This window comes from Mus caroli, unplaced genomic scaffold (genome assembly GCF_978045245.1).
Source record: "Mus caroli unplaced genomic scaffold, Mus_caroli_1 scaffold_2, whole genome shotgun sequence".
Classification (NCBI taxonomy): domain Eukaryota; kingdom Metazoa; phylum Chordata; class Mammalia; order Rodentia; family Muridae; genus Mus; species Mus caroli.
In genome coordinates, this window is record NW_028227257.1 from 155,590,023 (window position 1) to 155,606,248 (window position 16,226).

The window sequence follows — 16,226 nt, forward strand, 5'->3', positions numbered from 1 at the left end:
CTCACCCAATCTGTGCCCACCCAAGCTGCCAATGGGAGGCATAAGCAGAGAAAGAGTCACATTCTCAGGCTCAGCTTCTTCCCATCCGCCTGGGTTGCTTTCCTGTGGATAAGTCAACGATGGCACTGCCGAGCCAAGTAGGGCATTAAAAGATGCAGACGTGCTGGGTGTGGTGGCACACGCCTTTAATCCCAGTACCAGAGAGGCAGATCTCTGAGAGTTTGAGACCAGCCTGCTCTACAGAGAGAGTTCCAGGACAGTCAGGGCTACACAGAGAAACTCTGTCTTTAAAATAAATAATAATAAATGATGTATTCTGCCCACAGTGTACTGCATGACTTGGCTGGGAGGCCCAAACTTATCTATTTGCGGGGATAGGACCTCCTTAGGGGGATGGCCACAACCTGAGCTAACTTGATGCCATCTTTCCCCAGACAGTTAGTTTTGGTAAGGTGGGTAAACCAAGTTATTGGCTTCCTTCTAGGAACCACACTAGCCTGGTCCAGCTGCAGCCAGATTTTTCTTCTCAGCCTGTTACACACAACCCCTGACTTTGTGGCTCTTCCAACAGGCATAGAGCCCTCTATTAGATAGCCCCATCCTGCTCCCATTCCATGTCTCCCTTCTGCTCCTATCTGAGCCAGAACCACCTTTCTATAGTGCCCCTGGTGGACAGAAGGAACCCCTAACCTCCTAGTCTCTGGGCCTCCTAGCCCACCCTCAGCTCAAAAATCTATTTGCTCACTCACTCAGTAATAATACCATGGTGAGACAGGGCAGAGGAACTAAGCTCAACTAGCGGCCCCTGCTGGGCATTATGAGAAATACAGCCCAGTGTGACCAGTACTTTTTACTAAACACCAGTGATCCCAGGAATCCCTGCCGGAGGGATCAGGACAGATGTAAACATGCCCCCTTCTCTGTAAGGGCTGCCTGAAATCAGGTAAATATGAGGATGATCCTCCGCCACCCACTGACAGTGGCAAGTGGCAGCTTCCGGCAGAGTACATCTCTAGCAGCACCCAAGTCTGGAGGCAGCTGCCTCCTTGAGGGCTCTGAGGTCTAAGCCCTGGTGGTCTTCAGTCAGAAGACAGGCTCCCGGCAGTGTCATGGAGCTGAAGCTAAGTCTGTGTGCACTTGTCCTAGAGAGGTACAACCAACTAGATGAAAGTGGAGTCCAGAGGTCCCGAATCCTGCTGGCTGAGCGCTCGGGCCTCAAACAGCTGCTTGATGAGTGCAGACTTCTCCTGCTCCAGCTGCGTGATGCGCTCACTCTTATCAGTCACCTCCTGGGCAGGCGAGCAGGCAGGCAGGCGGTCAGGGTTTGCTGGGCCTCCAGCCCCAGCCCCATCTTCCCACACCTCACCTGAGTGAGAAGCCGGTTTTGTTCTTTCAGCATGAGGATGGTCTGTTGCTGCCAGACTGGAGTTGAGGGTGAGGGAGGGCCCAGGGGCCCTAAAGAGGACGAAGGCAGAGCCTGTGGAAGTACACAGTGAGCCAGACCTTTCCTGGCATAGCATCCAGAACAAGGACAAGGGATGCCAGGCAGCCTCCAGAGCACTCACTCTGCCAGAGCAGGCTGCAGTCAACAGCTCCCCCAGGCACCGGGCCACCTCCTGTACTTTGGGCAGCAACCTCCCCAGTGGGCGGGGGCTTCCTTCAGCCCCAAAGTCCTGGAAAAGAAACGGGACCATGGGGAAGTCCCCGAACCTGGCACACCTGTTCATCTCAAGTCTCAGCTCAGAGCCTCAAGGGAGCCCACCCCAGGGCAACTTGGGTCCTGTTGTCAGGGCTGGCCTGGCACTCACTGCAGCAGCTCTGCTCTGGCTCAGGCGGCGCTGACATTCCTGCACACGCTGCAGCTGCTGCTGGTACCAGTCTCGGCCCCGTGCCATCATCTCCAGGCCCTGCAGAAGCACCTCTTGTTCCTGGTCTAACTCCTTCATCTGCTTCAACTATAACACACATGTAAGCATGGAAATGTACTCAGGACAGCAAGCAGACTGGCTCTATGCACACCTGCACATACCTGTGTGCTCCAGGAGCTGCGGGTGTGGAAGCTGAGACCTGTGCACAGGCAGACTAGCACACAGATACAATGACATCAGCACCTGTGTAGTCTGCCAATGCACACACGACGGAAAGCACCCAGCTTATCCAGGGAAGGTTCCAATGTATGCCTTGGAGAACATAGCCTAGTTTCTCCTCTTTGGATGATGGTGATACTGGAGACTGGCCTCTCAGCCCCTCTACTGAGGCTTCCCCAGGGCAGCGGAGTGACTGAACAGACTCAGCACTCTAGCTTAAAGTAATCATACTCTTTGTGCACTAAGCTGGCCTGCAGACGTGAGCCTACCTGGTAGGCAGAGCAGGGTCTCACACTCTGTCTCCAGGCATCTCTAAGGAGCCTCTTCTCCCTCTGCCTGACTTTGTCTGTCTTCCCTTAAGCCCAGGAAGGGAAAAAAAAAAAGATTCATAGCTGACCAGTTCTACAGGGATTCCCCAAGTAACCAGGCCCATGGGTTCTCCCTGGTTTCCAACCTTCTGGATAACACAGAGTCCCTCAGAGTCCTGGCCCCTCTTACCAGGCTGCAGTCCACACCATTGGTGATGGTATGCCTTCGGCGCTCGCCTCGGGCCCGTGGAGCCTGCCGGGCTTCACCTGTGCCCTTGCCCAGGGTCTTACAGGCTGCTGCACCTGTAACAGACAGTCGGGGACATAGCTTAACTCTGGGCAAGCCTAATGGCCTCATAATCTCATCCTGGTTCCCCAGCCCTTCCAGAATCCTCCAGCTAACTGTGACAGTACAAACCCCAGGGACCAGGCCTGTAAGGGAACTTCAGTCAGTACTAATTCCTGAGTGTGCTTTTGCTTTCTCTGTTGACTTTGTGCCTAGCTAGGACTTGGAATCCTCTTGCCTGCCCTGAGAGGTTAGGGATGGGGGTGGGGGAGCAGGAAGCAGGGGCAGGGAGTCACCCAGTGCCCGACAAAACATATCAGATACCTATATCAAGAATATCAAAGAGTGAAGGGCAAAAGACGAAATGGATAGGCCCTGGTGTGGTGACCCACAGCTTTTGAACTTCTCTTGGGCTCTCCAACCCTATCCATGGCATCAGGGTCACACACACACACCCCCCCCCCGAGGCTAAGCCATCTGAGTGAGTGACAGAGATACAATAATTGGCTCAGATGCCCATGACAGAGACTCTAGCTCCAAGCAGGCCCCAAAGTTCCTGTCCCATCCTGCTGTGCTGAGTGGCCTGCAGGTTCAGGGTGAGGCAATGAGAGCTACAAAGGAGGCTGCCTTCAGAGGGTGGGGCCAGAGCAGGTACTGGCACTGAGTTTCTAGGAAGGACCTGGGACGTTTGCACAGAAAAGAGGCATATATCATAGGATTGGGCATTTGAGGTCATATGTGTTCATAGGGAGCTAAAGAGGTTCAGCAAGTATAGCAACATCCTTATCTGGACCTTGGCTGACCTATAAAGAAGTTAGAGCTAGAGCCTGGCTTTAGGCTTACAGAGCAATGGCTAAATATTGCCCAGTCATGGGCCCTGAGCACATGGCTTTCAGAGGGGTAACTGACTCAGGGCCACACAAGGTAAAACAGAGCTCTACCACAGACAAACCCGGAGCCTGTCCATTATATACAGTCCCATGCCAGGGCTGACTTCACTCTCACAGCCACCAAGATAACCAGCTATGCCTAGAAGCTTCCCCTTCCACAAGAACAGGGAGTCAAGGCTTGAACCGCAAGTAGAGTCGAGTCTCTCTCTGTCTCTGTCTCTCTGTGTACTAAAATGAACTGGCAGCTGCCATGAGTGGGCAGCCCTGACGGGGTAGTACACAGGATAAATGGGGAACAGGGTTGGAAGAGGGGCTTAGATTCCTGAGAACCTGCCTCCAGGCTCAGGCATAATGCAGGTCCTGTTCTCAAGGCAGACAGGGGGCTATTCAACAGTCTCCTGTCCCTGCCAACTAGACCGGAAGGAGGGAGAGGAGCCTGCTGGATTCCCCAGAGACTGTGGTCTGTGTCTGGCAGTGTATCTGCAGCAGCACAGCACAGCAGGTGCTGTGGGAGACACACACACACAAACACACACACACACATACACACACACACACACCATCATACATACACCCAACCTTCTTCAGCACTTGTGCCAGGTGCTCCTGTGCTGCCTCCTCTGCCTCCTGGGTGGAGAAGCAGGCCGGGTTGTCTCTGCAGGGTGTCACACTGAGAAGAGCCTTCAGAACAGGTTAGGACATGAGAGCATGAGCACTTTTAAGAAGAAACGTTCACAAGCAGCCACGCAGAAATGAGGATGAAGACCCAGATGTCCCCAGGTCTAGAGCAGGTACAGCAGGCAGATGCCTTCTCTCACGGCCACAGACGGCTCCAATGCCTAGCTCAGGTTTGAGACAGATTGGGCTTCTCCTGAGTTACCCCGTACCTCAGCACTCAGGCACAGGCCAAAGCCCCTTTCCACCCAGGTGGCTCCAACCTCCCTTAAGGGGCTGCTCACAGTCGTCCCCATCTCCATCCCTCTGACAAGACCCTGTGGGTCTCCAGATTCTAGCACAAGTCCCTGGAATTACGAGGTATGACTAGGGACCCAAACTCACCTAAATCCGCGCTGGGGATTTGCTCCAGCGCCTTGCTCAGGGGCCGCTCGGGCTCTGTGGGGCAGGACGCCGCCTCCACTGGGACACATAACAGCTCAGGGTTCCGGGAGGTGCCACTGGGGCCACCAGAAGCAGGGCACGCACTCAGAGGCAGAGGCTTCCTCTCCAGGACAGTCCGCGGCTCATCGGCCGGTGCGAACATCAGGCGCTGCTGCAGGGACGACTGGTCCCCAGGCCGGGCCGCGACGCGTGCCTGATCCCGCGGGCCGCCATCGGCTTTCAGCAGCGAGGTGCGCAAGCCCGCTACGAAACGCTCGAAGGTCAGGTAGCCATTGGCCGGGGCCACCTGGCGCAGGCCCTCGAGCACGCCGCACGGCAGCTCGCGTGCGTCTGCACCTTGCCAGCGGGACTCGATCTCCCGCAGGTGCACGTAGCCGCGTTGCCGGTCGTCCAGGATGTCGAAGAGGGTGCGCAGGCTCTGGAGAAAGGCTCGCGGTAGGCCCTCTGTACTAGGAGCGGGTGCAGCGTGCGATAGGCGGCCACGCTCGGCCATCGCAGCCACGGCCATGGGCGCCCAGCTTCCACTCGCGTCGGTCCCCGCAAGACCAGATGGCAGAACCTGCAAGGCGACGCGCGCTCCCCACGGCGACAATAGCTGCTGTTTTTGAATGAAGAGCTGCTCGCCGCCGCGTCAGCTTTCATTAATATTCTCAGCGGTTATTGGTCGAAACTGGCCCATCTGCTCCGGGATTGGCTCCGCAGCTACCAGTCCCAGTTTGATTTCTCCTGCACTAGGGGCGGGCGCCCACACCATCCGGCCCCGGGAGACTTAACGAGAAACGGGTAGAACCAGCCAGAGTTCTTACGGCTGCTGCCTACGATCCCCCTGTCTTCACGTCCACCATCCCTCCTGCCTCCGTAGAGCCTTTTCTCTGGTTCATATGCGCTCCGCCTTCCCAGCCACTTCTCTGAGGGGCGGAGCTTGGGGCCCTTCACGGATCTTGTACCCCAAGTAGCCTCACAAGTAAGGATAGAATGTCTAGCCCCTCCTGTTCTCTTCGGTCCTTTACACTGAGGGTCCCCTGGGGCCAGGCGCCAATTGACTCTGGGGCTACCTTCTCTTGCATTAAGAACGCCCCAAGAGGATTATAGGCTCCAGACAGTTGGGCGCTCTCCTTCACTGAGGCCTCTGTCCCTACAACTGCCAACTCTACCTTTGGTCCTTTGGGACAGACTGTCTTATCCTGCCAACTATAGGACAAAGCCAAGTTGTCTTCTGTCCCCAGATGCCCATCCGGTGACCAGCTCCATTGGTGCCCTGGTCCTGGTCCCCTGCTCTGCCCCCCACCCCTTTTTTTTTTCTTTCGAGACAGGGTTTCTCTGTGTAGCCCTGGCTGTCCTGGAACTCACTCTGTTGACCAGGCTGGCCTTGAACTCAGAGATCCACCTGCCTCTGCCTCCCAAATGCTGGAATTAAAGGCGTGCGCCACCATGCCCAGCTATCTGGCCCTTTTAAGGGACATCTCTAGCTGTCAATCTGGCCCTCACAGCCCTGGCCTAGCTCTACAGTGGGACCACTCGGCCCTTCTATCTAGGCTTTAGCCTGCTGCATTCTTAACCCAGAAGCCTGTCTCAGGGCTGGCGAGGAGCACCCCCTGGAGACCAGGGAGATCCTTAGGATGCCTCCCCACTCTGCCAACTCATTTGCCTGTTCTCTATGCCTACACCTGCTCACCTTCCCAAACTCCTGGGTGTCACTGAAACAAATGTAGCCACTGAGAACAGCCCACCTGTTAACTGCTGCCTGTACTTTCTAAACACACTGAGGGACCCTTCTGAATGCCTGCAGACAGACCCTTTAACTCAGGACTTCACTCCCGCTCATCTGGGAAAGCCTCTAGCAATAGGGCACATGTCCCAAGTTGTGGAAGCAACTTCCCTGCCCAACTCCCCTGGTTCCACCTTTCTAGGAGTTGCTCATTCAAAATTGGTTTTGTTTGTTTGTTTGTTTGTTTGTCTTGAGACAGGTTTTTTGTTTTTTTGAGACAGCATTTTTCTGTGTAGCCCTAGCTCTCCTGGAACTCACTCTGTAGACCAGGCTGGCCTCGAACTCAGAAATCTGCCTGCCTCTGCCCCCCAAGTGCTGGGACTAAAGGTGTACTCTACCACACCCATCTCACCCAAAGTTGTGGTTCATTCATAGTAAGGTATTTTTAGTGGGCCCAGAGTTCCATGGACCTTAGCTACCTACCCTTTTGGGGACAGACCTGGTCAAAGACCCTCTGATGTCTCATATTTTAATTACTTCTTGTCTTGCCTAGTCCTCGGGGTGTCCATCCATGCTCCCTTTCTTCCAGGCCCTGGGCTACATGAAGAGGGCTAACCTCTGTATTGATTATGTATTGATTGATTGCTACGAACCCTTCAGACTTAGCCCAGGCACCTGCTTCCTCTGCCCCTGCCCCCAAATCTTAGATGTTTTTACCTTACATGTCTGGCTGTAGTGACTGCTTACCTTGAATTACTGCGATGTTTGTGAATAAAACTGAGCCATCCCAAGGCCTAGCATTGGTCTGAAGTATAGGCACTCAGTGGAACAAATGCATAGCTAGGTACAGGAGTAACCACCTACATAAATGAAACCAGCACTGCTCAGCACAGCAAAACGAATAAGACTCAGCCCAGGGCCCTGGTCAATTGAGGCAACTCGCAAAGAAGATAAGAGCTGGTGGGTGCTGGGGAGGCCCATGAGGCCCAGCCTCTGCCTAGGTAGTGATAGGCAGCTAATAGTGTCTGGGGGAAGAGAGTCTTAGTCCTTAGCAGTGAAGCTTTGCCTCCAACTGACCTTCATGCTGACAGTTCTGATTAAATGCAGTGGGACACACACACACAGACAATGACATCAGAGTGTGAGGGGCCTTGTTAAGAAGAAAGGATTTGAGAAGAGGGAATGAGGGAAGATGGTGGGGGAATATGATCAAGGGACATTATATACGTATGAAGTTGTGAAAGGATTCATTTCAAAAAATAAAAAATAAAAAAAGGGAGCCAGGCGCGGTAGCGCATGCCTTTAATCCCAGCACTTGGGAGGCAGAGGCAGGTGGATCTCTGAGTTCAAGGCCAGCCTGGTCTACAGAGTGAGTTACAGGACAGCCAGGGCTACACAGAGAAACCTTGTCTCGAAAAATAGATAGATAAATAAATAAATAAATAAATAAAAGGGCATAAGGGCCTCTCATTGTCCAGAGCCCAGGAGAAAGTAGCTGAGGCTAGCCATGGGTCTCTGGGCTTCCCTATGACTGAGAGTGGAATCAGTGCTTGGCTCGGAGCTCAGGACAAAAGTAGGCAACCCCATGTCTTTTCTGGCCCTGTGGCTTTCAGTTTTGCTGCCACCCCAGGGAACTTGCAGAATTCCACCAGGGATTATGTTCTCACTGTTCTACGTGCCTTGGAGAGAAGTGTGAAGGAGTGCACACAGGTTAGCAAGACTCCAAGGCTCTTGATGCGGCTCACACTGCTCTGGAAAGCCAGCCCTGTTGCCTAGTCCAGGCCTGCCCTAGGTTTTTCTGGTCTCTGCTCTGGCCTCTGGCCTCAGTCCTCAGCCCTTGACCACAAAATGTCAAAGGGGAAGACCCTCCTGGCAGGTGGGACAGGAATGGGTCTAGCGGAACTTCGCCAACCTCAGCCATCTGTACCCTCGTCTTCCCTGGAAGGCACAGTCTTCTGATCCTGGAGATGCTTTCAGACATTCAAACCCGGGGGATCTGACCAAGGCTCTTGATCCTCACTGTCTGAGTCAGGGTTTCTATTCCTGCACAAACATCATGACCAAGAAGCAAGTTGGGGAGGAAAAGATTTATTCAGCTTACACTTTCCACATTGCTGTTCATCATTAAAGGATGTCAGGACTGGAACTCAAGCAGGTCAGGAAGCAGGAGCTGATGCAGAGGCCATGGAGGGATGTTCCTTACTGGCTTGCTTCCCCTGGCTTGCTCAGCCTGCTCTCTTATAGAACCAAGATTACCAGCCCAGGGATGGCACCACCCACAAGGGGCCCTGCCGCAACCCCACCCCTACCCCACCCCCGCCTTGATCACTAATTGAGAAAATGCCTTACAGCTGGATCTCATGGAGGCATTTCCTCAACTGAAGCTCCTTTCTCGGTGATAACTCCAGCTTGTGTCAAGTTGGCACACAAAACCAGGTATACACCCACTCACACCTTGAGGCTGAATTTAGGGGCCCATAGGGCATGCCTGACCTGTCTTCCTAGAGGCTTCCTTACCTGCCTAGCCCCAAAGCGATAATAGCTGTTGTGGAGTGGACTATGGCCTGTGATATGGAGTTTTTGCTGCTCACCTGACTGCCCTCACCTTCCACATGCATGGAAGGGCAGCCTATTTGCTTATTCATTCAGCCATCACTCTCTAAACATTTTGCTGTGACCCAGTCACAGTGGCTTGGGATCTAACACTCATTTGCTCAGCAGACAAACATGTTCCCGTGTGTCTGCTATTCGTGGCAGGTGACAGAGGAAGAGCAATGGACCAAACAGTACCCTGCCTCCCAAGTTTACTTCTCATGGAGTAGTGAGGCAGAGAATGTAAGAAAGTGCTGTGATTGAGGAAGGGAGTTCGGATGGGAGAAAAGCCATCCATTGCAAAGTCTAAGAGATCCAAGAGAATTTCCATCTGAGGTGTTTGTGGAGGAGGCTGTGTGCTGAAGTTGCCTGCCGAAACACATCAGATCTTAATACGAGTTAGCCTCTGTCGACCTGAGAAAGGTGGTACTTTTTATTTTGGATCTTAAAGCATCATTTAAACTTTGTTTTCCCTTCAGATTTATGCACCTTGTTTTCCATGTATGAGTATCGACACATCACACTCATGCCTGGGGAGATTGAGAAGAGGGTGTCGGCCTCTCCTGGAGCTGGAGCTATGGATGGTTGAGAGCCATCACCTGGCTGCAGAGCACAAGAGTTCCTATGATGATCTTACCCTAACTCTCCAGCCTCACCTTTGAACTTTTTTTCCTGTTTTCCTGTTTGTTGTTGGTGATGATTTGAGACAGGGTTTCTCTGTGTAGCCCTGGCTGTCGGCTGTCTTGCAACTCAAAGATCCACCTGCCTATGCCTCCCTAGTGCCGGGATTAAAGACCTTTGCCACCATACACTTTATCTTCAAACTTTTAGAAATGGCTTTTGTAAATTTTTTAAAAGACTTACTTATTTTATGTGTAAATACACTGTAGCTGTCTTCAGACACACCAGAAGAGGACATCGAATCCCATTACAGATGGTTGTGAGCCACCATGTAGTTACTGGGAATTGAACTCAGAACCTCTGGAAGGGTAGGCAGTGCTCTTGACCACTAAACCATCTCTCTAGCCCTGCTTTTATACTTTTTACAAGAGGTTTTATCTATACCAGGTGATGATGGTGCTCACCTTTAATCCCAACACTCAGAGGCAGAGGCAGGCAGATCTCTGAGTTTGAGGCCCATCTGGTCCACAGAATGAGTTTCAGGACAGCCAGGACTACACAGAGAAATCTCATCTCAAAAATAAAAAACCACACACACAAAACAACAACAACAAAAACAAACCAGAGGCTTTATGAAAAAGCAAATTAAAGCGGTAAGGGGATACAAAGCCAGTCTGGAACAACTGAGTTCCTAAAGGTAGGCAGGTGAGGGGAGGTGGGCGCAGGTTGAAGCTAGCCTGGCTCTGCCTGCTGCCCCCAGGCTAGCAGTGGGGGTTCTAGGTGAATGCTTCCAGGATCAAGCCGACTCCTCTCAGGCTCAGCTTCTAAGGAGAGAGGCTCCCAGGCCACTGTCTTGGTTCGGGGTTGCTCAGAGGATTAGTCAGAAGAAAGAGAGACACTGACACGTGACAGTAATCAGCCTCTCTCTCGTGGGTTGGAGGCTAGCTGCTTCCCAGAAGTAACTTTTCCCAGTTTCACAAAAGGCACCTTTAACAAGTCAATTTCCACACACCAAAACCTTTTTATCTGATCTAGGGGCTGTCTGAAGGAACCATCATCTAAGCGATTCTCAGCCATTCGAGACTTCCTGGTTTGTCAGGTATGTCTTGGGACTAAGTTATGCTAAGGCTACTTCAAAGCGTAAGTGCCATCACTCCGGAATTCATGCCACAAACAACTTCTCTGCAAAAAGTCTGCTGCAGACAACCCTTCTGGCTGTGGACAGGCAGGAGGCTGGGTTATGTCTGGTCAGCCCAGTGAAGGTACTTCTTTCTTCCCCGGGGCAAGGACAGAACAGCTTTATTCACGTGGTGGGAGTTACTTAGGAGAGAAATGCCTAGATCTTGGGGTACTAGGAAGCCCGATCTGGACCGTACACCTTGAATGCTGGGAGGCCAGATCCTAGGATTCAAGTCCGGGAACGCGCAGGGGAAACTGTATTAAAAGGGTTAAAGATAGGAGAAGCCAAAGAGGACAGAACAGCAGCCCGAGAGGAAAAAGGGGCGGGGTCCTGGGTGGAGGTGCTGCACCCTGGGCCCGCCCCCTGGGATCTCAGCCCCGGGCCTGGTCTCGTGACACTGGTCAGAAAGTCACGAGTACAGGCTGAGACTGCCGCTGCAGTTGCAGTATGGACTCGGAGAGGGATGTACGCGCACAGCTGCAGCGTGCGGGCCAGGATCATCTCCTGCGCTTCTGTGCCGACCTGGCTCCGGAGGCCCGAGCCGCGCTGCTGGCGGAGCTCGCCTCATTGGAGGCGGACGCGCTGCGTGAGCACTGCCAGCGCGCCGCAGCTGCGGGAGCGCTAGCCCCAGGTCCTCTGCCGGACCTGGCCGCGCGCCTGCAGCCCCTGCCCCCAGAACGCGTGGGCAGCGCGATCCACTGCGACCAAGAGACACGCCTGCGGTGGGAAGAGGAAGGTAGGCAGCGCCGTGCCAGGCTGGGGTTGGGCAGGTCCGGCCCGTTGAGGCCGGAAGAGTTAGAGCCTACGGGGGTGGGGGCGGAGTGGAGGACACGGACTCGGGAAGTGCAGCAGAGAGTTATTTGCCTTGCAACTCCTTCCTCCTGTGCCTAGTAGTCCCCGAAGTCGTGCTCACTTGTGGTTCTCCAAAGTGAAAGAGGCCTTATCTCACGATGCACCTCTCCTCCAGGTTTCCGACAGATTTCTCTGAACAAGGTAGCTGTCCTGCTGCTGGCCGGTGGGCAGGGCACTCGCCTGGGCGTCACCTACCCAAAGGGCATGTATCAAGTTGGGCTGCCCAGCCAGAAGACCCTGTATCAACTGCAAGCAGAGCGGATCCGGCGTGTCCAACAGTTGGCTGACCAGCGACAGGGGACCCACTGCACTGTGCCCTGGTGTGTCCTCCATGCCAGCCTCCCCAAAAGGCCACCCCTAAATTGACCCAGGCCTACCCCACACGAAGACCTTAGACCCAATCTTAGCACGGCCCTAGACAGAGCCCAGTACTTGCCATTACTGAACCCCTTCTAGACTTGCCAGATTGAGCTGGACTCCCCTGGAAGCAGCTCACTGCTAGGACATTTACAGGTACATCATGACCAGTGAGTTTACCCTGGGACCCACAATCAAGTTCTTCAAGGAGCATGACTTCTTCCACCTGGACCCCACTAATGTGGTGCTGTTTGAGCAGCGCATGCTACCTGCTGTGACCTTTGAGGGCAAGGCCATCCTGGAACGGAAAGACAAAGTTGCCATGGCCCCAGGTATGGCCCACACCTTGGACAGGAACAGGTTGCCCGACCTGGGCCACAGAGTACAGCTGTGGATCAGGAGGCCTGACTCCCAGGGAAGATGTACTCTGGCAGGCTATGTGGCTCTGGCCAGTCTGGAGTCACAGGCTCTTGGTTTGTGCACCTGCAGCACTTACTAAACCGAGCAGGCGATCAGGCCGCAGTCCATGGGTAACCTACTCCTTTCTCCTTTCTAGATGGCAATGGGGGTTTGTACTGTGCACTGGCTGACCACCAGATCCTGGAGGACATGAAGCAGCGGGGTGTAGAGTTTGTGCATGTGTACTGTGTAGACAACATCTTGGTGCGGCTGGCTGACCCAGTCTTCATTGGCTTCTGTGTGCTTCAGGGAGCAGACTGTGGGGCTAAGGTGAGCCCCAGGCTTTTATTTTCCTTGGCACTTGGCTCTGCTCTTGCTAAATCCCATCCCTCCTACTTCCGGCCCTCTAAGTCGATGCCCGGTGGCTGCAGGTGGTGGAGAAAGCATACCCTGAGGAGCCAGTGGGTGTGGTGTGCCAGGTGGATGGTGTCCCCCAGGTGGTGGAATACAGCGAGATCAGCCCTGAGATTGCTGGGCAGCTCGGGGCTGATGGGGGCTTGCTCTACAACGCAGGCAACATCTGCAACCATTTCTTCACCAGAGGCTTCCTGGATGTGGTTACCAGGTATGTGACAACAGGTGGCTGTGATATCCCAGACTAAGCTGAATTTAAAAATGCCATAGTAACTGGAGCTGCCCTAGCCTGAGCCAGGCCACTGCTGCTCCCAGTGGCAAAGGCTTGGGTCTAGAGAATTCCTGTGTTACTGTAAACAAGTCAGCTGCAATGAGTCATGCTCTGTGCAGACTGTCTGAGGCCCTGGTCACAGGTCTCGTATGTGTGTCGGCCCCACCTCTGCCCTGTCATTAGCTGGGAGGAGGGGTAGGGGGTGGGGGTATTGTGTCTGGTGGGTCCCAGGAAGCGCAGAGAAAGCCTGTGTCCTTCCCAGGGATATAGCCAGGTCCTTGTGCTCCTGCACCTGGCTAGGTATACAGAAGTGCGGACAGGTGTGCCTGGGTGTACCCTATCTGAGCCACACGCCCTTTGTCCTCTTGCTGCCAGGGAGTTTGAGCCCTTGCTGAGGCTGCATGTGGCCATGAAGAAGGTGCCATACGTGGATGAGGAGGGAAATCTGGTAAAGCCGCTAAGACCGAATGGGATAAAGATGGAGAAGTTTGTGTTTGATGTGTTCCAGTTTGCTAAGTTAGTGGTGGAAGTCACTTATTTTCTCTTCTTCCCTCTCTCTCTCTCTGTTCTGGGATGAGCTTAGAGGTCCAGCAGGACAGCAGGGAAATGACAGCTTGTGAGGAGCAGGTGGGCTGGGGAAAGCTCAGGTCAGGTTTTGGAGTTGCTGGGTGGGTCTGTCCTCTTCCTCTGGACATGTGGTAAGTGAGAGTTGGAGGATAAGGTTTCCTAGGACCTCAGAGGGAAAGTAAAGGTGCTTTTTGTGCCTTCAGGGACCTAGATCACCAGGTCACTGAACTCGGGAACAGACTCCCAGTTAGGGAAGTGTGGTCTCTCCGCGGCTGTCTGAGCAGGGCAGCTGGCTGGCATGTATGTGGGGTGGAGGGGAGATCATGAGCCCTTCTTCCCACCAGGAACTTTGTTGCCTTTGAAGTGTGTCGGGAAGAGGAGTTCTCCCCTCTGAAGAATGATGACACAGCCGACAGGGACAACCCCTCCACCTGCAGGAGAGCCTTGCTGGCTCAGCACTACCGCTGGGCTCTACAGGCCGGAGCCCACTTCCTGGATGTACACGGGGTCCAGCTAACAGAGCAGTCTGGGTGAGGGGCTCAGGTTAGCCTGGGCGGCAGTATTCTCATCCCAGGGTCCTATTGACACTGTCACTGTCCCAGCTGGTTTCTGACCCAGTGCCACCCCAAATGCAGACAGCTATCTCCCCAGCCAGTGATCGTTGGCTCAGCTTCTTAGACTTGGGCTCTGCTCAGGGAACCAGGAGGGCAGGGTCTCAAATGACCCCCAAACACACTCTCATAAGCTTTGAAGATGAGACCTAGGCCTAACCCTCAAGAGCTTTAGGACAGGACCTTTGGTGTCTGTCTTCCCTATTGTCTGTCTTCCTGAGGTCTGTGCAGGGTCCCTGTGTAATGATTTATTTAGCTAGGCCAGAGCCTGGCAGATGGCCTCATGGGCTTAGGCTGTACACAGGGAAGACTTTGCGGTGGAGGTGTGACTGGTGCCTGGCATTCCTTCATGCTAGGCAGACACCAGTTCATGTCCTGAGGGAGCTGGGAGGGTCCCTGCATTCACCTGAGAGGTAGGTGCTGATCATTGCTCTCCCCTAGCTTGCTCCCAAATGGAGACCCTCCAGCCATCTGTGAGATCTCGCCCTTGGTGTCTTACTCTGGAGAGGTGAGCGTGTAGTTCCTGTCCAGGATTTCATGACGTCTGGTTTGTGTGTGTACTGGGGTAGCAGGTTACAGCCCTGCTTCAGTTGGCCAGTGAAGTGTGAACTGAGAGGTCTGGAGGCCTTTGCCAATCTTCGAGGGTGTGGGGTACAGGAAAGAATCAAGGCTGAGACCAAGACTTTGGGGAGTCTTCCTGAGGGAGACACTAACCCTGTTAGTGCTGTCCTTTCCTGACAGGGCAACACTGGAATGCTGTTTCAGGGTGACTAGAGGGGGTATGGGCAGACAAAGTGGACACTTAACCACTGTCACCCCTTGTTTATAGGGGTTGGAAATGTACCTGCAAGGCCGACAACTCCAGTCTCCATTCATTCTGGATGAGGACCAAGCCAGGCTGCTGCGGCCACAGGACTGCTAACCTGCCAGCTCCCAGGGTTTTTGGCCATGGGGTTCTATAGGGTGGTGATGTGGTTCTGAGTGGCCATGCTAGCCTTCAGGACACTGAAGCAAGTGTGCTAATTGCTCTGAAAGGTTGGGACCTCTTGGATCCCCCCCATGGACTCTGATTGTCTGTCTATTTTTTGTTTTGTTTTTGCCTTCTTGCTGGCTCTGGGGCTGAGCTGAGAACGTTGGAAAATGGGGCTAAAAGAGGCTACTGGGTAGAGGGAGGAGGTGATGTCTAAGAAGGCAGCACAGGAGATGCCCTTTAGCATCTGTCCTCCCAGCACACAGGCCAGCCACATGCTCAACTGACAGTGAGCTGGGCCTTATGGAGATGTAGTTAAAAGACCCACCCCTAGGTAGCAGAACCGTAACTGGAGTAAGGCTGAGCATGTCACCCCACGTGCCAGACAGGACCAGCAGTTGAAGTCTGATGCCAGTGGTTAAGAATCAGTTGGAGAACTCTGATTGGCATAGCTGAGACAAAAGGTGAAGTCTCCCTGCCTTCCCTAGACCTCGCCCACAGCCTGAGTCTCCCAGTCACACCTGCAAGTGGGCCTGGCTGCTGTGTCCTGAGTAATTTCCTCCCAGAATGAGAGATCACACTGGTTGCCTTCTGCAACTCATTTTGACCCAGTCAGAAAGATCTTGGTAATCTGCTTTTCCCAGCTTAGAGCAGATGCTCTGGGATGGAGATGCAGCTTCTGTGTGAAACTCGGCTCTGCTGCCCAGCCTTGGTCTGTCACTGACACAGCCGACAGCTGTTGATCCACAGCTGTTTTCCCGTGATACTGGCCCTTCCCCTGTAATTAGTGGTCAGGACAGGCAACCTCTGCAGCCGCCTACCCCCAGATATATGGGCCCCTGCTCATTCCCATTGACTTTCCACAGAGGAGGTCAGTGGAAGCAGTGGACACAGGTCTGGGGAAGATGCGGGGGCAAGTCTACAGCTGCCATTGTTAGGCCAGCTGAGCAGAAAAGCAACCATAGAACTTAGAGCAGGGGTGGACAGTTAGAAA

At 53.8% G+C, this 16,226-nt stretch overlaps 2 protein-coding genes across 2 annotated transcripts; one reads left to right on the plus strand and one right to left on the minus strand.

The window, feature by feature from the left end:
* Positions 1-876: 876 nt before the first annotated feature.
* Positions 877-5,262, minus strand: Sapcd2 (suppressor APC domain containing 2). The gene is made up of 7 exons (XM_021156503.2): positions 4,631-5,262; positions 4,151-4,252; positions 2,586-2,698; positions 1,809-1,955; positions 1,566-1,673; positions 1,367-1,477; positions 877-1,289 (listed from the first exon to the last, which is right to left on the minus strand). The coding sequence occupies exons 1-7, from the start codon at positions 5,196-5,198 to the stop codon at positions 1,161-1,163; spliced, it is 1,278 nt and encodes a 425-aa protein (XP_021012162.2). The 5' UTR covers positions 5,199-5,262; the 3' UTR covers positions 877-1,160.
* Positions 5,263-11,177: 5,915 nt separating this feature from the next.
* Positions 11,178-15,326, plus strand: Uap1l1 (UDP-N-acetylglucosamine pyrophosphorylase 1 like 1). Its single transcript, XM_021153423.3, has 9 exons — positions 11,178-11,527; positions 11,759-11,963; positions 12,157-12,332; positions 12,557-12,729; positions 12,831-13,024; positions 13,460-13,600; positions 13,996-14,181; positions 14,704-14,770; positions 15,092-15,326. Exons 1-9 carry the CDS (start codon positions 11,239-11,241, stop codon positions 15,182-15,184), a joined length of 1,524 nt encoding a protein of 507 aa, XP_021009082.1. The 5' UTR covers positions 11,178-11,238; the 3' UTR covers positions 15,185-15,326.
* Positions 15,327-16,226: the final 900 nt, after the last annotated feature.